Below are 26,001 nucleotides of genomic sequence, written 5' to 3'. Positions count from 1 at the left end.
CAGGGTTGGTCTGTACAGTACATTTTCTACAGTTTTGTCCAGTTTGGTTTAAAATGTCTCAAGCACTGCAGTTTCTTCTAGTATAAAAAGGCCTTTTCAGGCCTTGGCTACACGTGCAGATGTACAGCGCTGTGAGTTAAACCCACCTTCGTACAGCTGAGTAGGGAAAGCGCTGCAGTCTGTCCACATTGGCAGCTGCGGGCGCACTGTCATGGCCACATTTGCGGCACTTTCAGCTGCATTGGGAGCGGTGCATTATGGGCAGGTATCCCACAGAGCACCTCTTCCCATTCTGGCGTCGTGGGTTGTGCAAAGGAGGCGTGGGGTGTGGAGCATTCTGGGACCTGTCCCAACGCCCCATGATACATCGCTTCGCATCCCAGCAATCTCTGTTTTTCTGTCCACATTTGGTGCCATCTTTCAACGGTTTCTGTGCAGTGCGATCTGAGTTCCATTTCAGTCTATGGGAAATGGAGCCTGAATTGTTGAGGAATGTGCTGACGAGTCTCGCCAGCACGTCACGTTTGGCAGTTGAGCTATTCCTTAAGATCCAAAGTGACAGTGAGGAGTCTGACGATACCGAGTTGCGTAATGCATACGACACGAGATTGCTTGTGGCATTCACAGACATGCTCATCACCATCGCTTTTGGGCTCTGGAAACAAGCACTGCGTGGTGGGATCACATTGTCATGCAAGTCTGGGATGACGAGCAGTGGCTGCAGAACTTTTGGATGAGAAAAGCCATTTTCATGGGACTGTGTGAGGAGCTTGCCCCCGCCCTCCGGCACAAGGACACAAGATTGACAGTTGCCCTGACAGTGGAGAAGTGGGTGGCTATTGCAATCTGGAAGCTAGAAACTCCAGACAGCTACCGATCGGTTGCGAACCAGTTTGGAGTGGGAAAGTTGACCGTTGGACTTGTGTTGATGCTTGTTTGCAGGGCCATTAATCACATCCTGCTCAGAAGAACTATGAGTCTGGGTAATGTGCAGGACATTGTGGATGGCTTTGCACAAATGGGTTTCCCTAACTGTGGAGGAGCGATAGATGGGACACATATTCCTATTCTGGCATGTAGCCTCCGAGTACGTTAATCGGAAGGGCTATTTCTCTATGGTTCTGCAGGTGCTTGTGGCTCACTGTGGGCGTTTCATTGACATTAACACAGGCTGGCCCGGAAAGGTGCATGATGCACGTGTCTTTCGGAACACTGCCCTGTTCAGGAAGCTGCAGGCCGGGACTTTTTTTCCAGAGCGGAAGATAACAGTAGGGGAAGTCGAAATGCCCATTGTGATCCTTGGAGACCCCTCTTACCCGTTAATGCCTTGGCTCATGAAACCCTACACAGGGAGCCTTGACAGCAGCAAGGAACGGTTCAACTACAGGCTGAGCCGGTGCTGAATGACTGTGGCGTGTGCTTTTGGCCGTTTAAAGGGCTGCTGGTGATCTCTGTATGGAAAGCTGGACTTGATTGAACACAGCATTCCTGCGGTTATATCCACGTGCTGTACCCTCCATAATATTTGTGAAGGGAAGGGTGGATTCTTCTCTCAGGCATGGACCTCCAAAGTTCAACACCTGGAGGCTGAATTTGCACAGCCAGAGAGCAGGGCTATTAGAGGGGCCCAGCGTGGGGCTGCAAGGATTAGGGGTGCCTTCAGGGAATAATTTGAGGCTCAAAACCACCTGTAATGTCTGGTGCCCTGCATGGGAGTGAAGTGCAGTGGTTCCAATCTTAGTAGGAATCTGTGTTTGCTAAGCTGACTTGCAGGGCCTGTTTCTTTAAGGTATCTTTTACTTTATGCAATAATAAAGAATGTTTTCAAAGCCAAAAAAATCCATTTATTGAAAAGAAACACAACTGCTTGGGAAACAGAAAGGGCAGGGGGGTGAGGTGGGGAATGGTTCAATCATAGATTTGCGTATGTCCTGTTCTCATACTCAGCCTTCCTGTCTGGAGTGCTGTGCAATGAGTGCTGCACTTCAGGATGGCTATAATTCAGGATAGGGGTTGAGTGCAGTGGGTAAGGGTCGTAGTTTTCAGGGCTGAGTGGTGAAGCTACAGGTGTTGGAGGCAGCTGGTGGCGATAAGAACCCGGATGTTGGGGAAAGTGGGTTGGAGGTGACCTGGGGGCACAAGGGAAAGAGTTTTGGGACAACGGCTGCGGGCGTGGGGGGGTGTGCAGGCGCTGTAGTACTCCACCTGCATGGCTCCGAGCACCTGGATAGAGTCTGCTTGGCGCTCCATGATGCTTATCAGCCAATCCGTGCTTTGCTGCCAGAGCTCCGTGCTTTGCTGTCGGTGTACTGCGTTTTCCTGGCGGATCCTGCTTTTGCTCTCCCTTCACTCCTGCACTTTTTGATTCTCTCTAGGAGATTGCTGCATCACTTCTTGCAGCATGTCTTCTTTGCTTTCTCGTGGCCTCTTCCTGAGTCTTTGCAGTCTCTCGGCCAATGATAACACGGACTGCTGAGATCTCAAGGTTGCATCTGTAAAGGCAAAATGCAACACTTAACAGAGGCAGCATTGTTTATACCAGACATAGTAACGATTCCCCCAAACTTAAGGAGGGCACACACAGTCTACACAATAGCATAACTTTCCCGTCCCAAAGAGAGCGCACATAACTCACCCAAAATGAGGTGAGTTATGAGGTGAGTCACCCAAAATGAGAGCCCCAAAATGGTGAGTAAGCACAGGGTCAAGGGGGACTGATTGTTTCATGGCTGTACTGTCCTCTGGGTTTCTGTGCCTTGGGGAGAGCCAATAGCTGCAGGGGGCATCTAAACTGAACACTGTCCCAACATTTTCCACATCTTGGAAGATATCTCGCTGCTGAGGGTGACCTGGGAAGCAAGGGAGGGTCTTCTACTGCAAAGCGGCTTCCGCCCTGGCCCATATGCATCTTGCCTGTGTGCAGCAATGGTCCCCCCGCCCCTTGCGGCACAGTGTTGCAGACACGTTAGACTAACTGGGATAAGGACCCCGGTGGCTCTCCCAAGAAACCTGCGCAAGTGCATTGCCCACATTCTGGATGAGACTTTTGAAGAGATTACCGGGGCCAATTACCGCGATGTAATAGTCCACATCAATGCTCTATTCCGCATCTAGGCATGCCTGCAGCCCTAACCCTCCTCGCCCAAAGAGCCTGCACCGAAAAAATTCCTTCCTGAAAACAAAGCTGCTTACCGGGAACCTGCTCTTCTGTTTGTCCTCAACCAAGTACTGGCCGCTGCGACTGGCTACCTTCCTCCTGGCTTGAGAAGAGCTCCTGGCTGCATGCCTCCAGGGATTCCGGGGTGTCTCCCCCCACTCCAGCACTCACTCCTGCTTTCCTGCTTCTCCTCCTGCTCTGAAGTGTCCATGGCGGTGCTCGGAGTGGAGGTGGGGTCGCTCCCAAGAATCGCTTCCAGCTCTTTGTAGAATCGGCAGGTCGTGGGGCGAGCACCCGAGCGGCCTTTTGCCTTGCGGGCTTTGCAGTAGGCACTCCTCAGTTCCTTCACTTTAATCCTGCACTACAGTGCGTCCCGGTCATGGCCCCTTTCCCTCATGCCCCTTGATATCTGCTTGAAGGTATCGTAATTCCTATGGCTGGAGCGCAGCTGGGACTGGACAGCTTCCTCCCCCCAAATACTGATGCGGTCCAACAATTCTCCATTGCTCCGTACTGGGGCTCGCCTGGCGTGTGGAGGCATGGTCACCTGGAAAGATTTGCTGATAGCACTCCACTCCTGGCTGAGCAAACAGGAAGGTGATTTTCAAAATTCCCAGAGAATTTAAAGGGCGGGTCTGATGGTTGGTCACCTGAGCCCAGGGCAGTAGAGTTTGAACTGATGACCAGAGTGGCTAGAACAGGCATTGTGGGATACTTCCGAATACTTCTGGAGACCAATCAGAGCGCACTGGGCGGCCACACTGGCACTGCAGCACACCAGTGGTGGTGCAACAAACTGTATTCCTCTGGGGGAGGTGGAGTACCAGCAGCGCGGTCGCCACGGAGACACAGCGCTGTACAGGCCTTGCCAGGGTGGACGGGGAGTGAGGTACAGCACTCTGGGCGGCTTTATTGCGCTGTAACTCGCAAGTGTAGCCAAGGCCTCAGTTTCGCTTAGATTGCTTTGAAAGGGGTTTAAGCAAAACCGGGGGGAGGGATCCCATTTTCAGTCCAGAATAAGCATGTCCACGCTGAGAGTTAGTCCACTATAACTATATTGGCTTAACTATACTGGTAAAATTATACCAATATAACTGATAAAACTTTCCTGTGTAGACAAGCCCTAAGAAAAGACTGTAGCAAGAAATCTGGAGTACAAAATTAACCTGTGGTACTTGGCTTAGTTTTGCTAATAGTGTGCAATTTATTTTATTTTTCAATGTAAATATGTCTGTAATTAGTCACAGAAAACTTATTTTTATGAGATTTATTGTTTTGTGGAATAGCTTCCCAAGGGAAGTGGTGTAAGTGTGTCCACAAGGGGACATATGCCAATATAACTATATCAGTTTAAATTCTCACTCCATCTTATACCACAATGTAAACAAGTCATTAGCATTAGAACAGATAAAATATTTTTGATGAAACTTTTTTCTGTTGAAAAATTACATTTAGTTGAAACTGAAATGTTTCATGGAAACATCCATTTCTGCAGCAGTTTTGTTGGGAAGGTTTCTCAGATCCAGCCCATGACAGACAGAAAGAGAGACTTGTTTCCCAAACGCTTTCAAAGGGTCTAATTTTCATTCAGCATCAAAATGAAAACAAATTTTAAAACGCTGAATTGTGTCGTGAAATGGAATTGTTGTTTTCTGGCCAGACTATTTAATATAGTTTTCTTCATACGGGCCTGAAGCGCGTTTTGCCCCCTTTTATTACTCTGTACCAGTTAGTGCAGAATTAATTTTTGGATCATCTACTTGGATTATTTATGTATCTTTAAGAACAAACACTTCTCATTCATTCATAGCTCATTATTTTGATCTTTTTTAGAAGTTACATATTTTCCAAAGAAATTATGGCTTTGGAATGCTGGATACAAATGCAGCCTTATAACTGGCTGTTAGTGAGTCTCCGTACTGCCTAGTAAATGAGAGACAGACTTTTAAAAATTTAAATTCTATTTCAGAGCAACAATAACTCACTTCCGGCTGCCCTGAGGAGGGTCAGACTATACAGTAGAGCTGGGGGGAAATTTTCTCAGACAACTGTTTTTCACTGAAAAATGCAGATTTGGGTCAATCAAAGCAGTTTGGATCAATTTCAGCAAATTGTTTCAGGGAGGACAAACAAAAAAAATCCAAAATGTTGAAACAGTTTGTATAGTCATTTATGAAATTAAATGTTAAGACATTTTGTTTTAGAAAAGTGTCTTGGTTTTGAATTTTGCTCAGTATTTAATTTTTTTTTAAGTTTAACAACCTCAAAGTGAGCACAATATTTCATTTCAGGTTGACCTAAACATTTTGTGTTGACCCAATAAATTTTTTTCCTGATCTGCACCCAAACCAAATGTTATTCAGACAGCTCACCTATGAAGTGCTTAAAACACTAGAGGCTGGTCTGGGCTAAAAGTGCTGCTGGAGCTGCATTGGTGGTAACATTAAAGGAAGAAGGCTAATATAAATCCAGGGATAGCTAACATGATTTGCAACATGGTTTCACTGTCTAATATTTAAATCATGCTTTATTTCAGCAGTTCTCAAACTTTTCACAGACCCCGAAGCCAGCTTCTAATTTTCCCCTGGGGGTGCTCAACCCTCGCTCAGTCTCAGGTCCTTTCCCCATTCCACCCCTTCCCCCAAGGCCCCACCTCCGCCCCATCGCTTCCTGCCCCCACTCCACCCCTGCCCCTCCTCTTGCCTGCCTCTTTCTGCCCTCTCCCCCAAGCACGCCTCATCCCCGCTACTCCCCCTCCCTCTCAGCGCCTCCTGCACGTCGCTGAACAGCTGTTCCGTGGCATGCAGGAGACACTGGGAGGGACAGGGAGGAGTTGATCAGCAGGGCCAGTGGCACTGGACATGACTCACAGACCTCCAGAGGTCCACGGACCACAGTTTGAGAATCACTGCTTTATGCTAAAAATTGTTTCTTTACACTCATGTTTCTGTCATCTGTGTCCCTAACCATGACTATTTCAAATGCTGCAGGAAATGCCAAAAGGTGACTCTTAAGGTGCTGGTTTCAGGAAAACCATCAGTGGATTCTAAAATGGACGTAAAGGAATAAAAGTATAAAGTATGAGGGAAAATTATTTTTTTCCCTCTGCCCCCCTTCACCTTTGGGGCATGTGAGTCTGGAGTAAGCCAAAATGGGTGATAAACTCCAACGTGTCTGTTGTCCCACAATCCCAAGGACTGGAATCTCACTTCAATACTCTTCAATACTTTTCCCTTAGTCTTGGGTGTTTGGTAGACAAGATTTTTCTTTATGGTCTGATAACCGTGTGCTGACTTTAAGGACCAAAATGTAGCCTAGGTTCAGAAGGCAGTAAAGGGTATTTTACTCTGACTACAGACTGCTAACTAGCCTGAATAAATTCTGGGGATGGTGGGTCTGGTACATTAAAGTGGGGCAGAGGGAACCATACTCCCTTCTGATGGGGGACAAGAATGCTCTGGAAGAGGAGGTGTCTGAGAGCTCACACAAATAAGTCATATTGTTATACCAATAAAATAAAAACCAGCAATATCTTATTTAAAGAGGAAAAGGCAAAATACCACATTTATTGTGAATACAGAAAGAATCATAGTAAGCAGTTGGTTATAGCTATAACATTCTATTCAATCTCATATTTATTCACACATTCATTCATACAAAAACACACACACACAGGTTCTGCAAGGTTGTTATCATAGTTACCAGCCTTAGAGTTGCTCATGCCAAGCCACTGGCCAGTTCTGATCCTCCTGGAAGTTGGTTTGCAAAATCAGACCCCAAAGTTCTCGCTTTCTAGAGTCCATTTTTATAGGAATTTCTTCCTATGCCAGTCTATGGGAATTGCTTCATCATGCTGTTGCTGAATCAATCAGCAGATAGCACATTTCTGACGGCTCCGTGCTGCTAGATGTTCTCTTGTTCTTTGGTTCTCCCATTCTTGAGGCTGTTGGGTGAATTCCAGTCTGCCCTCCGGGGGTCCTGTGGTTATTTCCACTTGACGCCTTCTTCAGCCGATGGACACTGGATTCTTAGGCTGGCACCTCCTTGATCATTCAGTTATTATGCACACCAAGCATCCATCCACATACATCCTCTGTCTCTATTTTAATCACAATTGTTAATACAACAAAAGGGCGGGGAGTCTGTGGGTGCTGTTTCTGTTGTTACAGAGTATTGCTTTGAGTCTCTCTCTGTGTGAATTGCTTTGAGAACAGACTCTGTCTTAGAATGTACTAATGCAATTAGCAGCTTGCAGGTTTCACACATAGAGGGAGAGAAACAGTACCAAAAACCAAGTACCAAAGTACCAAACTCTTAATTAGTAATACCCTGGAATTTAAACTATGGGGAATCAAACTCATTTGTGATTTTAATACAGAACTTCTTTAATATGATCCAACATAATCCCCCTTTTGACACTAAGATTTATAATTGTCGGTGTCACTTTCTATGTAGCCTATTCAAAAGAAGGTACTGTGAGGCAATTTGAGTTTGTGATTCCAATTCATCCCACATACATGATCCTAGTGATGTATCTTTACTACAAGGTTCTGGGGCAACAGGCAAGGTGAGGCACACCCACTTTTGAGGAGTCCATTCAGTACAACCTCTAGTGTCCAATAGCTTCCCTCCCTCCCCAGCTCACTGGCTCGAGGTCCAGGGTAGCCAGAAGGATCCCATGTGTAATATGGGGAGTGGGCTAACCTTCAATACCTTTGCCTCCAGGGACTGTTGGTGTGCAATTTTGACAACAATTTCTCCCATTAACAAGTCTGGTTTTACAATACTGGAAACGTATTGCATCCATTCATTTTGATAAGTGTCAAACAAAATGATCTCTTTCTTTGTTTTAACAAATGCACCAAACCCTTAATATTTCCCAATATGACCCAGAACATTTTGTGTTCCAAAGTTGCTAGGGCAAGTATCTGCATTTCAGTGCATCCTATAGCTATGGCTGTGTAGTTTCCTATTTCTAATTTTTTTTTCTTATGCATAAGCCATGTGGTAGTAATAAGCCATTGCCAAAGATTCCATCAGGCTTTTAGGTAACCCAAACCAATTTGGACCAAGTCTACATTGGCATGTACTTGTTTTTGTATTAGGCTGTCCTGTAGCTGGGACAGAGAGCTTAATTTATTTTTAATTACCTGCAGGTCTTTAGTATTTTTTTTTAAACATACAACAGTGCTAGCAACGAGACAAAACACAAGACAAAACATAGAACACAAAACACAATTTCTATTGTGACAGTAGATTCATGGTATTGGGTTGCTTTTCAGCTGGCATCAACTTTTCCTGATTTTCTGACAGACAAAAAGAACATGTTTCTACCCCTTTTGGGGTGGCAGATTATTGCTTAAAATATTTCTTTTACAAATACCCTTGCTGATTGCAGGCAAAACAGAGGAATTGGCCCCCACATTTTCCTGTTTTTGTTCTATAGGCAGATCAGATTTCAATGGTTTCTGTCTTTTAAGGGTTATGGGGAAATTATCCCACTGTTTAGTCATTAAATCCCTGAGGTGGGGTACCTCAGTTTCCCTTCTTATACAGCAGACCAAGTTTATAATGTTTTTCCTGCTGTGTTAAGCTTTAAGTTTATTTACAGATAATAGCTGAGAAGCATCAGTACCATATGACCTTAAAGGATTTTTCCAAAAATCATACACACTATAGGGTGTTACAAGGGTACTTATTATCATTAAATTTATTAAAATTATCTTGTTATCCAATGCCTTTTATTTAGACAATTTGTTTGCTGACCAGGTATGTCCTTTATCTGCAGCTCCTTGGTGCTGCTAGTTCTTTCCTTCCTTTATCATTTAGGTAATTTGCATTTTCGCAGACACTTCCTGCTTTTGGATTTAAAGCCATCAGCCGTTCAGAGACTCTATCTTAATAGGGACACAATCAACTTTCACCAGAGTTTTGATTACTTTTAACTTCTGCTTCCAAAACACACAGCAATCTGAAAAAGAAAACCCAACCTATTCTGGCTCCCTTTGGAGCCCTAATAGCATTTTAATTAAGTAGCATGGTATGTTTGCATTTCTTTTGCCCCTTCTACAATAAACCCTGCACATGTTCTGGGGAAAATGCACATTCCTTCCATAGTTTAACTTTTATAACGTTATCCATATCAATTTTTACATAAGGTGTAACTGTTTCTTTTTTTTTTGCTTACAGAGTTTTCATGAACCTTTATCAAAGTGACAGTCTGATTACTCAGAGCCATTTTAAGACTCAGTGTTTCTAACATTGCTTCTTTTTGTTTTGTGCACCTCACCCCTGCTGTTGCTTCAGAGGGCCACTGTCTTTTTTAATTTATTTTTTTTACTACAACTCTCATCTGCTATTTTGTTACGAAAAACAAACAAACAAAAATCAAACAAACAAACAAAAAGAATCCAGAATTTTTTTCTGTTCTCCTGATTTTGACTGCCTTGCTGCAGCCACAACTTAAAAACATTTTAAATTTTGTAAAGCATTGAGTTACCTTTTAAGGGTTAAATGCCAAATCCCAAAGCCAAACAACACTAATTACCTGTGCCTAGCAAAAAGGTCTGTCAGTTTTGCAACTTTGAATTAAAGAGTCAAATGGATTTTTAGTGGCATTATTTAAAACAAAAACAAAACCAATTGGTCCTTAGAACTTTACATATATACATACACATTTTCTTTTCCTTAACATCCCTTCCACACTGCTCTGTTTTTTACATCTTACATTCCCTTTATACATTTGAGGCAGTTAAGTTCCAATAGAACCCTCTTACGTTTTTTTTAGCAAATTTGACTAAATTATCCAGTCAAATGATTTTAATCAGATAGTTTATTTTTGCCTGGCTAATTTACAGACATCCCTTTGGAAAAGGGCCCATTTTTCCTTCAGAATGGTTGCAAAGAAACCAAGAATGCTCTTTCTCTAACACTTTTCCTTTTTAACATTTTCACAAAGTTTAGCTACTTAATTCCCTCCAGCCTCTGCAGAGTTAACTTTTTTACTCTTTGTAATTATGCCTGGGGGTGCCATACATAGGACCTTCTCCCCCTTTACCCGCGTCCCTCCAGCCTCTGCAGAGTTAACTTTTTCACTCTTTTTGTATTCCTGGAGTGCCTCTTTCACTATTTTCAGCTGGCTTTGGGTATTTGTAGCCAGCACCTTCCAATTGTCTGCTCCCTTTTCCGTTTGTGCCTTTTTCTCTTTACATGAAGACAAGTGGAGGTAAGAATCCTTACATGGCTCCCACAAGAACCAAATTGCTGCTGCATCTCTTTTGGCAGCACTAGAAGGTTTGTATATGAGGATATACTGAGCCAATCTATCCTCCAGGTCCGAAATAGTGCAGACATCAGCTAGGACTTGTTTAGTCCAAGGACTGTGCCCAAATTTTTGAAGGATTTGTTTAAAAGGTGTAATTTCTTTAACAAAAGGTGAGGTTGGAGTTCCTTCTGACTCCATTCCTCCCTCTGGTACTGGCTTACCCTGTTTTCTTTTAAACATCTTAACATGGATATTTCAATCTCTTTGTCACTCCTGGTATTACTTAGCAAGTGACACAGCCTAGATTCTGAAATCATAGCTTAATCTATGCGTTTTTCTCCTGCTACCTTCCTGGAGGCCAGCAGGTCTGGTTAACCTATTTCTCCCTGCTACCTTCTCGGAGGCCAGCAGGTCCGGTTAACCTGTTCTTCCCTGCTACCTTCTCGGAGGCCAGCAGGTCCCCTGCTACCTTCCCGGAGGCCAGCAGGTCTGGTTTAATCTGTTTTCCCTGCTACCTTCTTGGAGGCCAGCAGGTCCCCTGCTACCTTCCCAGAGGCCAGCAGGTCTGGTTTAATCTGTTTTCCCTGCTACCTTCTCGGAGGCCAGCAGGTCTGGTTAACCTAATAGAAATGCCTAGCTCAATAGAGCTGGCGGTATGCACACCAATATTTACAATAACTGAGGTTTTTTACCAATATTCCCCCTTTTGCAATTCTCCACCAAATTGTTATACCAATAAAATAAAAATTAGCAGGATCTTATTAAAGGGGAAAAGGCAAAATACCACATTTATTGTGAATACAGAAAGAATCATAGTAAGCAGTTGGTTATAGCTATAACATTCCATTCAATCTCATATTTATTCACACATTCATTCATACAAACACACACACACACACAGAGGTTCTGCAAGGTTGTTATCATAGTTACCAGCCTTAGAATTGCTCATGCCAAGCCACTGGCCAGGTGGCCTGGAAGCTGAGGAGGGAGCAGAGCCGTGTCAGATGCTCATCTGATGCTCCTGGAAGTTGGTTTGCAGAATCAGACCCCAAAGTTCTCGCTTTCTAGAGTCCATTTTTATAGGAATTTCTTCCTATGCCAGTCTATGGGAATTGCTTCATTATGCTGTTGCTGAATCAATCAGCAGATAGCACATTCCTGACGGCTCTGTGCTGCTAGATGTTATCTTGTTCTTTGGTTCTCCCATTCTTGAGGCTGTTGGGTGGATTCCAGTCTGCCCTCCGGGGGTCTTCTGGTTATTTCCACTTGACGCCTTCTTCAGCCGATGGACACTGGATTCTTAGGCTGGCACTTCCTTGATCATTCAGTTATTATCCACACCAAGCATCCATCCACATACATCCTCTATCTCTATTTTAATCACAATTGTTAATACAACAAAAGGGCGGGGAGTCTCTGGGTGCTGTTTCTGTTGTTACAGAGTATTGCTTTGAGTCTCTCTCTGTGTGAATTGCTTTGAGAACAGACTCTGTCTTAGAATGTACTAACGCAATTAGCAGCTTGCAGGTTTCACACGTAGAGGGAGAGAAACAGTAGCAAAAACCAAGAGACCTCTTAATTAGTAATACCCTGGAATTTAAACTATGGGGAATCAAACTCATTTGTGATTTTAATACAGAACTTCTTTAATATGATCCAACAATATCCTGACCCAGAGCAGCCCGTGCAGATCTTGACCATTGGAATTATGATGGTTATTGCTGTAGGGCTGCAGTAATCCCCATGCAGCTCCACTGTGGGGGAAGAGAGAAGAGGTTGGGTACAGGGTCTCCCAGTGTTGTTTTTTGAAGACGGTCACTGGGGGCTCTCTCTCCACTTCTGTGATTGTTGGGGTTGGGATGGGCCTTTGGTTCAAAGGACAGTCTAGGATTATGCAGTTCATTTAGGCCCTGTTCTAAAGCTTTTTGAAGTTAATGGAAGGCTTCCCATTGGACTGGTTTAAGATTGGGGCCCTAGTGTCTACAAGGAACACCTTCTGCAAGGCTCTCACAGCAATGAACCCTTTCCCCTGTTAGGAAACTAAAGGAAGAAATGTTTCCCCTGACATCATTGTCGAGTATCTGGCTGACTTATATGGCAGATGGATAGTGTGGAGTCACAGAGAAGCTATCGTGACTTACTCAGTTTATACAAGTCATTACTGTAGAAGCTGGATTAATAGCATGTGGTTCGGCATCTTTTTCCTCTCCGCTATTCTCATTCACATTGGTCCACCAACCCTCCCTGCACCTATCTTCCCTGACCTGCACCTTTTGCGTCAACCTAACAGAGACTAAAATAATATGAAGGTTTGGAGAGAGAAGAGCAGACACAGTGAAATTTGTTGCCATTTAGTGTTTGATGTGTATATTCTATATTTCTCAACATCCCCCCGCCCACTTGCCAATCTTATAAATTTAGTCTCTTGGGAAAAGAGAAGTGAGATTGCCCCAGGTTTCCTCCAGGGACGTAGATAGCAATGTCCAAGCTGTACACATTCCAGCCTATATGTCACCTCCCCTCTGGAGTATACTCCACATTTTCCAAGATAGCCTCAGTATGATTACTACCCAAGTGGATGCAGTTATGTGTAAAGATTGAGTAGTGTGTTCAATAAAAGATTGCATGAGGGGGGAAAAGTAACCTGCAAATTGCCTGTGAAATGGTTCCTTACAGGAAGTTAAAATTGTATGCTGTGATGTACCTGGTGCTTGTCTGTCTACACTTATGGATTTCTCTGTGTTGGTACTTTAGTTCTGAATGGTGTTAGAAATAAGGTGTACATTTTTAATAGTGAAAGTAATTAATCTTTGGAACAATTTGTCCATGGATATGGTGGATTCTCCATCATTGGCAATTTTTAATTGAAAATTGGATTTTTTTTTTAAAGAAAGATATGCTCTAGTATAAAAGGAAATATTTGGGGGGGAGCTCTATGACCTGTGTTAATCAGGAGGTCAGACTAGATGATAAAAATGGTCCCTTTTGTCCTAGAAATCTGTGAATACATACAATAAGTTTTCCTTTAGTTTATAAACCTTTTTCCCTGGTCAGGCAGGCACTAAGTGACTTCAGGATAACAATTCCAAAAGCAAACTATTAGTTCTTCTTCAAGTAGTGTCCTTATGGGTGCTCCACTTTAGGTACGCTTGCCCTCTGTGCGCCTTTGATCGGAGATTTCTCATCTGTTTGCCCTATGCATGAATGTTACTCGGTCTTGTGATTCATGCAGTTGTGATATAAGGCTGCATGAGCAAACCACCCTCAGTTCCTTTTCAACCACTTTGGCCTGAGATGGAGCCTTTGCAGTTGTCTGCATTGAGTTTTACGTCAACTGTGTAGTTTATTATAGTGTTTTCTTAGTAGTAGTAAGTAATGCTAGTTTTAAAAAAACTTTTCAATTTTTTTCTCTCTCTCCTCTTCTATATAGATAGTTTTTACTTTACTGGGAGGTTATGCCCGTTTCTCCTGGTTTCAAACATTGCCTGTCATGCTGGGAGGCAATCTCAATGAATGACAGATACTCCTTCCTGTTGCATACATTGCTTCAGAGAATCTCCTGTTTCCCAAAACTGCAAATTCTGCCTTGCATTAAAATGTAGAGCCAAAAAAAACTCCAGGGAGATCAAACTTTGTCTCCTTATGATGGAGAGCTTGCTGCACCTGTCTTCTGACCAAGGCCACGGCACCACTCTACGCACCGCTCCCCAGTTAAGTCCGCTGCCTCTGAACCCCACTCCTCGAGGGCATCTCAGAGGAATACCGCAGATTTCTCCGCTAAGACTGTCCCTCAAGTTCTCCAGGTAGGGAATCTATCCTGAAGAGATCATGATCTCCAATGACTTCAGCTACTTTGGCAACCATTGCTCTCCAACCTGGTACCCACAAAGCTGCTCATTCCTCAAGTACTAAGGGCACTGTCAGACCTAAAGACTGCAAAGTCTGAGGTTCTAAGAGGTCAACGGTACCACCAGTAGAGCAAAGTGGCGAGAAGCGCTCTACTACTTCTCACTCGGTACCGAAGAAGCCCTTTCAGCCTCTGTCTGGTCTCCTCTCAGAGTGGTTGAGATTCATGGTATCATCAGTTGTCTCGGCCACTATCACTTTGGTGCAGGCCAGGGAGACAGTACCAACAACAATCTCTGTATCACAGGAGTTTTGCTTTCCCCGAGACCTAGCTGTGTCTGACATGCCTGACTCACCACTGCTCAGGACCAATATACTCTCTGTACCAGGGACTTCCAGATTTGCCCAGTACTGGTGGCTTTACCTCAGGGTTCTTCCAGTGCTTCACCATGACAGAGTGGAAGAGCAGGATTCTTTTGACGATCTTGCCTCGGTTTCCCAGATATCTGTGCAGGGATCTCCTCTCCATCCCTATAAAGCAGTGGTCCCCAAACTGTAGGGTATACCCTGCTAGGAGGGGTATGGAGGAGCATTTGGGGGGTGCGCAGTAGGGCTCAGGCTAGCCCCTATGAGAGGCAGGGAGGAAGTACCATCCAGTCCCACTCCGCCTGCAGCCCAGCTCCGGCCATAACTCCACTCAGCCCCCTGCCCCCCCCCCAGCCCAGCTCAGCCCTCATTCACCCTTTGCCCTCAGACCAGCTCCTCCTCCATCCCCAGCTCTGCCTTCAGCCTAAGCTCCTCTGCTGAGCCAACTGTGCAGTAATGGAGGAGTAGCATGGACAGATTTCATTACTGGTAAGGGGGGCACAACAGGAAAAGTTTGGGCACTACCGCTATAGAGGCCCCTTTCCGGAAGTCTCTGAAGTCACGAGAGACAACCTCAACCACCATCTCATTTGTATGAACATCCATGCATGCCGCCACCACACCATATACATCACTTCATTGGCCATACAGGGACCCTTGGGCAGCATATCACCAGGGCCAGCCTTTCTAGGGCCTCAAGCACCACCCATCACAGAGATAGGCAACCTTCATCACTTTCCCTCTATAGGAGACTGGAACCTCAGGGAGAAACCTGGGAGAAACAGGAAGCTAGAGCTGATGAAGACATCTCTCCACTGGCCAACATCTTTTCTTTGTCACCTGATGAAGGAGTTATGCCACCTCCTCCATCCCTTCCAAATGATTTTAAAGAGATTTAACAATTCATCAAGAGAACTGCGGACTCTTTAACTTCCTCAAGAGGGATCTGCAAAAAACTATGGCTAAATATGATCATACAAATTATGCCAAGCTGAGAGTTCTTTTATTGAGAATCTACCAGCTGAACATACTGAGCAATTTCAGGCCATTATTGTAGAAGACCAGTGGCTCGCCAGAAGATCTCTGCAGGCCTCCCTCGACGCTGCTGATATTCCCACTCATTCGATCTCTACAGCTGTAGTTAGAAGGAGGGCCTCCTGGCGACAGCTTTCAGGATATCCAAAGGAGATCCAAAATATGGTTTAAGCCCTTCTTTTTGATGGAGTATTAAACTGTTCGATTATAGCACGGACGAATCACTATGCACATTGAAGGACTGCAAGGCTACTTTGCATTTTCTCAGTGTCTATACACCTGCCCAGTGCCCACAAGAGAAAAGTTTAGTGAGTCCCAGACAGTGCAGAAATCTTGTCCACCCAATTATCGAGCTCCCAGAGATCATACAGACCTCAACACAAAAGTTACCTCTCTTCTGCCTGCCAACTCTCCTTTCCCATTCCTCTTCAGGGACCCCTCTCATGAGAACCAGCTTCGACGAGAAATAGACTCTCTCCTACTCTTGGGTGTTATAGAACTGGTTCTGAGGCAGCACAGAGGGAAGGGGGTTTATTTCAGATATTTCCTGGTTCCAAAAAAAGAATGGTGGTGGGAGACCCATCCTAGATTTAAGGCTATTCAATACTTACATGAAGGTTCAAAAATTCAAAATAGTGATACTTGCAGCAATAATTTCATCACTGGACCAGGGGGATTAGTTCTCAGCCCTAGACTATCAGGATGCATATTTCCATATAGCGATCCACCCATTTCACAAACAGTTCTACCTTTTACGGTTGGACATGACTGTTTTTCAGTACAGGTTGCTCTCTTTCAGCCTGTCCTCTGCCCAAGGGTCTTTTTGAAGATTATGTCAGTAGTAGCAGTACACCTCTGCAGAAAAGGAATTCTTTTGTTCCCTTACCTAGGTGATTGGCTTCTGAAAGGTCACTCCTTGGATGTAAACTCATGGGCAACTTGTGTCACCGTAGACCTCTTAATCAACTTGGACCTACAATTGAACATTCAAAAAATCCACCTTGACTCACGTACAAAAGTTAGAATTCATAAGCACTTATCTAAATTCAATAGAGGCAAGAGCCTGCCTCCCAATGCACAGATCCATGGCCATATCCAACATAGTACAATCCAGATCAGCCCTCAGACCCCAGTCAAGAACTGTTGGGGCACATGGCAGCTGGCAGTTTTGTTATAGACCATACAAGACTCTGAATGCATTGCCTTCATGGGTGGCTCAGAACTGTTTATGTGGCACTGAACAATCACAGTCTCACTTCGCTACTGTCCATACCTACCTGTGTGAAAGAATCACTCATTTGGTGGAAAGACCCTCAGAATGTTTGTGCAGGAGTCCCTTTCACCCACGCTTCCCCAACAGTGTCATAATGATGGATGCATCCCTGCTAGGGTGGGGAGCACATCTGGACACTCAGCCCAAGGCCGGTAGATGCCTCAGGAGACCACTCTGCACATCAACCTCCTGGAACTCAGATATGCCTGTCTCCAGTTTTTATCACTAATTAGGTGTAAACAAATAAAGGTCCTGTTGGATAACATGCCTTGTATGTTCTATATCAAGTGACAAGGAGGGGCAAGATCCCCCTCTCTGTGTGCTGAGGCTGTCAAGCTTTGCCATTGGTGCATACCCAATCAGATTGTCATCACAGCAGCTTACCTTCTAGGAGTTCAGAATGTGACCGCAGACACACTCAACAGGTACTTCTTTGAATACCATCCATCATACTACACCACATATTCCAGCAATGGTGCACCCCGCAAATAAAGCTATTTACATTGGCAATGAACAAGAAGTGTGCCCAGTTCTGCTCCAGATGTGGGCTGAATCACCATTCCTTGGGGGACGCCTTTCATCTTCAGTGGTCATTGGGTCCACTGTATGCATTTTCCCCAACTCCTCTAATATTCAAAGTTCTACTCAAAATAAAAAAGGCCAAATCCAGAGTTATTCTAATAGTTCTGATCTGGCCCAGATAAACGTGGTTTTCTTACCTGATAAAGCTAGCCATTTACTCACCAATCACTCTCCAGGCCACTTCTGATCTCCTTTCCCAGGAAGGCAGGAAGATCTTTCACCCCAATTTTGGACTTCTTCATCTCAACGCATGGATGGTAGATGGTTCATGGGATTAGAAACAACCTGCTCAGAGGAAGTAAAGAGAGTGCTGTTACACATCAAAAAAAACAGTGTGCATGCTACACTTACGTACAAAATTGGACACGATTTGCCTGCTGGTGTGACATTCTTCCAACAATCTCATTGCTGCCAGCTATACTGACCTATACCCTAGAACTAAAAAACACAAGCCTGTCAGTGAGCTCCATTAGAGTCCACCAGGCAGCTATCTTGGCTTTCCATTCTCCAGTCGAAGGTTATTCCAGATTTTCCCACCCAATGACCATGAGGTTCTTCAAGGGGCTTGGAAATCTCTTTCTGCCAATCAGGAGTCCTACTCCAGTTTGGGACCTCAGTCTGGTTCTTAAATGCCTTTCAAGATTACCATTTGAACCCATGGCTACCTGCTCACTCTTCCATTTATCAATTAAAACAACTTCACTTTGGTTCAGTGAGTTGGGAAAATAGGGACCCTTATGGCATATACCCCCTTTTCAAATTATTTTTCAAGGACAAGATGACATTATAACCACATCCCAAGTTTTTACCAGAAATATCTTCCAAGTTCCATCTTAACCCACCCATTGACCTTCTGATCTTCTATCCTAAACCTCACCTAAGCAAAGAAGAAGCGCTGTTGTACATGCTTGATGTAAGGAGAGCCCTGGCCTTCTATCTTGACAAGACTAGACCTTTCAGATGGACTCCCAAATTATTTGTCTCGCTTGCAGACAAAGAGGTCTGCAGTCTCTAAACGAAGACTTTCAAATGGATATCCGATTGTATTAGTTCTTGCTATCAATCTTGCAATATCCAAGCACCTTTGCTCATACAAATTCACTCTACAAGGTCTATTTCTACCTCTAAAGCCTTTCTCAAAAATGTTCCCATCATTGAAATATGTAGCGCTGTGACTTGTGTCTCTATACATATGTTTGCTGAGCATCACGCCATAGCTCATGACTGAGCTTCTCATGCTGCATTCAGCTTGACTATACTTTCTTGGTATTGGACTCAATTCTGAAGCCCCCTCTTGCTTAGAGGGAACTGCTCCATAGTCACCTAGTGTATGGACACTACTTGAAGAAGAAGGAATGGTTACTCACTCTGTTCAATAACTGGTTCTTCAAGATGTGTCCCTCAGTTGGTACTCCACTACCTGCCTTCCTTCTCCTCTGCTTCGGAGTTCTTTGCTATAGAGCTTCACAGTAGAGAAGGACCTGAGTCTGGTTCGCGTGTGTAGTGCTATATAACAACGTCAGGGAGCATGAGGCTGAGTAATACACATATGTGGGCCGAACGCACATTGCTATGAGAACTCTCCGATCAAAGGTGCAGGGGGCACAAGCGTACCTAGTGTGCAGCACCCATAAGGGGACACATCTCAAAATACCACAGTGACTACACAGGATGAGTAACCATTTCTTCTAGTTATTCTTTCTCAGAATATAAAAGCATAATCAACAAAACAAAGACAAATTTTAAAGTGATAAAAAGAAATACTTTAACATGATCCCTAACTAGCCTGGGAACTCGCTTTAAAAGATATAATTGATGCTAAAACCTTACCATGATTCAAAAAAGGATTAGACATTTCTATAGATAATGCAGACCTCCAAAGTTACATTATTGATGGGGTTTGGGAAGAAACTTTTCTTATGGCAGTTTGTTCCATAATTGTTCACTCCAGGGTTTCTTGCATCTTCCTCTGAAACATCTAGTCCTTCTGTCTCTGTCAAAGGCTGGATGCTGAACTAGCTGGTCCTGTGGTCTGTTATGACAATACCTATGTTTGGAAGTTGTTGTAAAGTTTACCTCATTGATGGGCGAAATCCTGGCTCCACTGAACTTAATGGGATTTTAGCCATTGACTTCGGTGGGGATTTTACCCAGTGTTTCTAAATAGAGCTGTGCAGATAACTGGTTTTGTTGTTCACTGGCTGTTTTGGGGGGAAAAATCTTTTTGGGTTGACCTGAAACAAAAAATCAAAATTTTCAGTGAGCTAAAAAGGGAAAAAATAATTTTGGGTCGAACAAATGTTTGACCTAAAATAAAGTGTTTGGTTTAGTTTTCGAGCTCTTATAAACACTTTTTATTTTTTAATAAAATTAAACAACTTTTTGTTTTGAATCAAAAAATCTAAGTGTTTTATTTTGAAAATGTCAAAACAAAACATTTAGGGGTTTTTTTTTTACTTTTTTTTTTTTTTTTTTTTTTTTTACTGAAGCAATTTGGTGAATGCAAAATTCAGTCAGCCTGAATCTGCATTTTTTGGCTAAAAAAGTTTTGGCAGAACTGTATTTTTAAATCATTATAAGCTCCTCTGATGGGAAATACTATAGAAATACGATTTATTTGATTATGCCTGACCGTCTATGATGAGCAGTTTATGTTCTGTATGAGGCAGAGGACTGACTTCCTGAGTTCCCCGGGGGGTGCTCGACCCCCCTGCTCTGCCCCAAGTCCCACCCTCACTCCACCTATGGTGACCAGACAGCAACTGTGAAAAAACGGGATGGGGGTGGAGGGTAATAGGCACCTATATAAGAAAAAGTCCCCCCAAAAATGGGACATCTGGTCACCCTAACTCCACCCATTCCCCAAGACGCCACCCCCACCCCACCTCTTGCCGCCCCATTCGCCTCCTTCCCCTGCTCCTCCCCCTCCCCTCCAGCACCTCCTGCATGCCTCTGAACAGTTGATCGCGATGGGCAGAAGGTGCTGGGAGGGAGGGGAAGGAACTGATGGGTGGGGCCCGCCGGTTGGTGGGAGGGACTGAGGGAGAGGGGGAGGAGCTGATCCGCTTGCCTGTCGGTGGGTGCTGAGCACCCACTATTTTTTTCCCATGGATAGTCGGCACCTATTGCATGAGGTCTTGTCACACATATCTTAATCTTTATGTAAATTAGCTACAAGTGTTAGTATTAGTCAGTACATCACTTAGCCCTTCCTGAAATTCAGGGTCTCTCTCTCCCTTATCTTTTCTTCCAACCCTTCGCTCTGATTTACTTTTTCTAATACTCTGTTTCACATACTGGCTTTCTAAAAAGACATGGTTAGTTATGCAGGACCACATAGATGACTGGTAACTGCCATCAAAGATGGTTCTTCAATTGCTGGATGGTAACAGGAAACATGCAATGGCCAGAGAGCAAGGAAATTGTAATTTCCTTCATTTTGGTTTTTCCTCCTCCGAAAGAGTGCCATCTAAAGGAACCGCCCACTTCCCTGAGGTTTTGAGGTCCTTGAAACCATTTAGTAATTGCTGTGGTTATAAGTTGAGTGCCTCAGTTTAAAGCATAACTTAAATAAGTTAATGTTTTAAGATACTTTTACTCTTTACTGTTTTTAATAACTGCATAGATTATCAAAACTAATTTAGTATCTAATTGAGTGTATTCTATTTCCTTTAACAAACTTTGATTATTGATTAGGTTGTCAGTGGCCCGTTAAACTGGTGAGGATATATTTTTTATCTATCACCACCACCTATATGTATATCTGAGAGTACAAAATGGCCTCATATGGTATAAGAAAGCATTTCAGTCTCTCAGTGATGTGATATGGATTTTAGTTTTTGGTTAGCACTATCCAAATTATTCCATGCAGTATGTGTAATTTCTAATGTCCCATAAAGAATGTAATCACACTAGCTAAAGTTAACAAAAACGGAAAAAAAGTACAATTTGACTGAAATACTGAGTTATTAGTTCCAGGTTTTGACTTCCTCCTCCCCCCAGGCTCCCATAGGTGTATGGAGAGCTGAAATCTAAGAGTGTATATTGTTTCATGTCATACATTCTCCAATGACTATGCATAACAAGGGAAGTTGAGGAAGCAGTGCTGACTGGCAAGTACAGATTTACATTTGGCTTGCCTTGTCTTTTGACTGTTCAGATTTATGCCGTGTGTGGGATGGGGTTGGGGGGTGGATTTGTTTTTAGTGTTGAACAAATGGAAATCTTTCATGGAAGGTAAGTAATTGCTTCCACCCCCCCCCTTAATATTATTTTTGTGTGTTGTAATATTTGCCTGATGCAAGCAAAAAAACCCCAAACACCTGTGTCTTAAAATTGTCTCTTTCTGTAATATTTTTTTACTAAAGCTGGGGGGGAAAGAGGTGAAATAAAACATTTTCTTGCGATTTTTATTGCAGTATTGAAGAGAGATTTTTTGTTCTGTAATTTCAGAAAGTTTCAAAGACAGTGGAAGACCATTGCTTTCTAAGAGCAGTTTGGCTTCTCTCTAGTGTATGCTGGGGTTGCAGGGCCTGTATGTCTATATTGCTGGAAATAAGACTTATATTTGTTATAAGAGGCTCAGTTAAGCAATAATTATCCTACTCAGCAACTAGATGAAGAAGCTCTGCAGGCCCCATTATAGCCCATAGGATTACTTTGCTAGCTAATATATCCTACTAATCCAGGCAGCTGTATCAAATAATATGTTTCTCTTTCTGAATTAATCCATTTCATTCTTATATTTATCAGTATTAATTCCTATGAATTTAGGATGTGTTGAGGCATATGATACGTGTTTCCTAATAATTATACATAGAATAAGTTTTGCTGAAATGCAAGAAGCCTACCGGCCTATATCCGGTAAGATCCACTAAATAGCTAAAAGTATAATCAGTTAAGAGTAAGTCAGCATAAAAGCTGGTAACCTTTGGCACATAGGAATGGATAGGAATGGTCCCTGAACTTTGGGGAACCAACAGTGTATACAACACTGAACAGGTTTATCTGGCATCTGCAACCGGTTGGTAACTGCAGTGTATACCACAACCTGGAAGTCACCAAGAGAGCCTAGGTTGGCGGTTTTTGGAGTGAGATAATCCTTATTAATTTATAGAGAGTAAGTGTCATAATCCACTAACATATAGAATAAGGGTACCCATACATTTCTTAGGGTACGCAAATAAGTTTTGGGTATAATAGGTTGGGCCTGAATTACATAGTGTCAGGATCCTATAAAATAACTTGTAATGAAGAGTCTTGAGCTCTTTTAGCAGTCTTTTAGCTTGTAGCTCTTTCTGCGCTCTTTTAGTCTTTAGCTCTTTCTTTTCTTTGTTCTGCTATATTCTATAGACTATCTTTTTATCTACCTATCATTCTATCTTCTATCATGCTCTCAGCTCCGCTTGTGTAGTATAGTATAACTACTCAACATTCCTAACTATTGGGGAAGCCAGCACCATCGTGTTTTCGGGCATGCCAGGAGTAAGGCTGGTCCTTCACCTCCTATTACCGAGTCCTCAAGGAAGGACGTGAGTATGTTAAATTAAAGAACTTATAATAGGAATGTTACCATTAGGGGGGTTGGAATTATTTCACTGTTTTGCAGTCATAAATTTCATAGCATTTATTATTCTTTTGTTAATCTCAATAAAGTTTTTATCAATTCGGTATTATCCTCAGTGCAAGTGTTTTTGCCAGGCACCCAGAGGGTCCTCTCCTGATACAGAACTCTCTGAGTTCTTGTACCCTGTAGTCTTCTGGTTGGATGCGATCAGCAGCAAGTCATAACTACTAACCCATAAAATTCAGGTCAGCACCATGGACTGGTAGAGGTACCGATGCCAGTTCCTACAAGGAATTGTGTAATCTCTGTGCTTTCCAGCAGCCACGACTTTAGATTTTCTATGCTGCACTTCTCCAGTATCCCTGATGCTGCCAAATCCAGGTACCATATTCTGTTTCATTAAGTGTATTCCACTGAACATGTTTGAGGTAATATATGTGTTCTACGATACGGATGGTCTTTTCCCTGGAAAACTGACAGGGTGATTTAGCCAAAAGAAAGATGGTGTGTATGCCAGATATTCGCTACTGTGTTCTCTAGTATTGATGAGTAAGCCAAAAGATTGAAGATTCAATTTGGGTAAATATCCTAATGTCTTTGGCCTATAGACAGGGCTGGAAGTCTCATGAGATCAAGTTTTCTCACAAGATGTGCGTTCTCTAGCTGGAAATGAAAGAAGAATATTGTTTTCATATATGACTTTCTCTTCCAATTCTAGCTGTGATCAGGACATGTAGATCTTTTGCACCTTTCATCTGGGGATCCTGAAACACTCTAAAGGTATTAATTTCAACACCACTGTGATGTAGGTCTATATTATGCCCATTATAGTGGAGTTTATTGAGAAACAAAGAGGTTTAAGTAACTTGCTCAAGTCCACATGGCAAGCCTATGGCAGACCTTGGGATGGAACCCAGGATTCCTGCTTTCTGTCCCCTTCTGCAACCATTACACTACATTACCTAGCTTCTTACCTTTTACTAGTTCGTAGACCCATTCTCTCCCTTCTTTCTTCTTTGTCCTTTTCTTCTTTTGTCTGTCTTGGTCTTTATCCTTTCTCTTTATCCTGTCTCATTTTCTCCTGAATTTGCTGTGTCATGATTTTTAAGTAAAAATATTTATAAATTGCATTTTGCTGAAGAAAAACTAATATAGATCTAATCTAGAAACATAGTCAACAGCTTCAAGTGCATCAGTTAAACTTTCTCCCGGCAGGGTAAGGTGACATGGTGCCAAAAGATTGTCTGCAGCTAAACACCTGTCTATATTAGAGCTTCTAATGTTGCTGGTGTTAGCAGTGTTGAGAAATTTATCAAAAATGTCTGTAGTGTCAACAAAGTCAAAGTCTCAGCTCACTCATCTATTAAACAGATGTCAATAATATCTACCTTCTTTATCAAAAATCACAGATTACGCCACACATACACACTAAAAGACAAAAGGTAAGAAACAGAAGGTGGTTGTGTTTCCTGATTACACTGCTGAAATGTGAAACTGGGGAGGGAGGTGGTTGGGTGTATAAATGAAAGCAGCCTCAGAACGGGGCAGCACATTCTTTATTCCAAGGGGGTGGGGGTGGCAGCTACTTGTCTCTGTTATTGTTCATATCAGCATCTATCTTCTAGTAATTGTTCCATTCAGTGGTTTAAGATGATTTATTAAATAGGTCATGAGTTACTTTTGCATATGCAGGAGGTGGTGGTTTCGTTTGTGGTGGTGTTGTTTTTTCATTCTGTCAACCGTGTGTTCAACTTGTTTAACAATAGGGATTATTAAAACCTCAACCAGAACTGAGGGTTCAGATGGACAGTTGGAGTTTACTGATCTACAGAAAAAGAGGCAGCATGTTCAACTTTTCAGAGTAAAGTTGTAAATAATGATTTTCAAGTATAATGGATGTAAAAACAAACCTGAACAGTTCCTACTTGTATGGGCTGTGAGCAGAGCTGGAAAGATTCAGGGCAAGAGAAAGGGAGAGCATTTGACATGGAGAGGGGTCCTTGTCATAAGATGACTATTCCCTGCATCCTTGTACATTATGGTTATCGATAGACAACACATTTCTGCATTCGGCGTGGGATGGAAGGATTTTTTCCATGCGCATCTTTTAGTTTGTTATGGAGTTGCTGGTCATGACTCCATAGTTGAGGGGTTTTGTTTTTAATTTACAAAAGGGATTCAACCCTTTTTTTGTAGGAAAAATAAGACTACAGAGTATTAGATTAGATTCTTTCTGTTTTAGGTAAGAAGAACATTATTTAAAATATGATGGTTTTTTCCTTGCACCTGTTGCTTATTTTTATTTTGTCCATGTTTCTTTTGTCATAAAAATATTCAAAAACATTGTCACAAAAATGTAAAAAAAAAAAAAATTGCCATTATTCCCCCCTCCACTACCATGCACAAACACAGAGCAAATGTGCAGGGAGTTCACCTTTCTTATTATACAGTGAAAGAAATTCCTTACTCACTGTGGGTCAACCCTGACCCTTCACTCTAGCGCAGAGCCCGCTGTAGTTGCACACGTTGGCTCGGTTCCATAGCAAGTGCTACCAGTGTTGTGTGACAGACAGCCTTTTCCAGAGGGCCTGCATACACACAGCCTGTGCACCCCTCAATCCTTGAAACTTGGGCTCAGGTGGGACATGAGGGTTGCATAGGCCTTGTACCAGCTTGCTGTGCAGGATTAATTTCATTCATTGTTCGGGGAAACCATTTTCCAAAGATGAGGATATAGTCCCTGTGTGGTTTCCAATCCCTTCTCCCCAACTGCCTAGGAAGCAAAGTCCATGACTGTTTGGAGTGTTGATATGCAAATACAATGCCTTCTGGATTCCATGTGGGTGGGGAAGCAGGCCCTTTGGAAGGGGCAGTGACTGATACTCCCCCAGCATTCACAAATAACAGCTCCA

The 26,001-nt window shown here is 43.1% G+C and overlaps 1 protein-coding gene across 6 annotated transcripts in view; it reads left to right on the top strand.

The window, feature by feature from the left end:
* The window catches only part of SPIDR (scaffold protein involved in DNA repair), a 340,912-nt gene that overhangs the window by 288,872 nt on the left and 26,039 nt on the right, over positions 1 to 26,001 (top strand). For 4 of the 6 annotated variants that reach the window (XM_073331245.1, XM_073331242.1, XM_073331244.1 and 1 more), the window contains one exon: positions 24,499 to 24,531. The exons of the other annotated variants lie outside the window; for them this stretch is intronic. In XM_073331245.1, the coding sequence (XP_073187346.1) occupies positions 24,499 to 24,531 (33 nt within the window). The remainder of the gene's footprint in view (positions 1 to 24,498; positions 24,532 to 26,001) is intronic. 6 annotated transcript variants of the gene reach the window in all.

Source organism: Lepidochelys kempii, chromosome 2, assembly GCF_965140265.1.
Source record: "Lepidochelys kempii isolate rLepKem1 chromosome 2, rLepKem1.hap2, whole genome shotgun sequence".
In the NCBI taxonomy this organism is placed as follows: Eukaryota; Metazoa; Chordata; order Testudines; family Cheloniidae; genus Lepidochelys; species Lepidochelys kempii.
The sequence above is the reverse complement of the archived record's forward strand: the minus strand, read 5'-3'. Positions and strand labels throughout refer to the sequence as shown.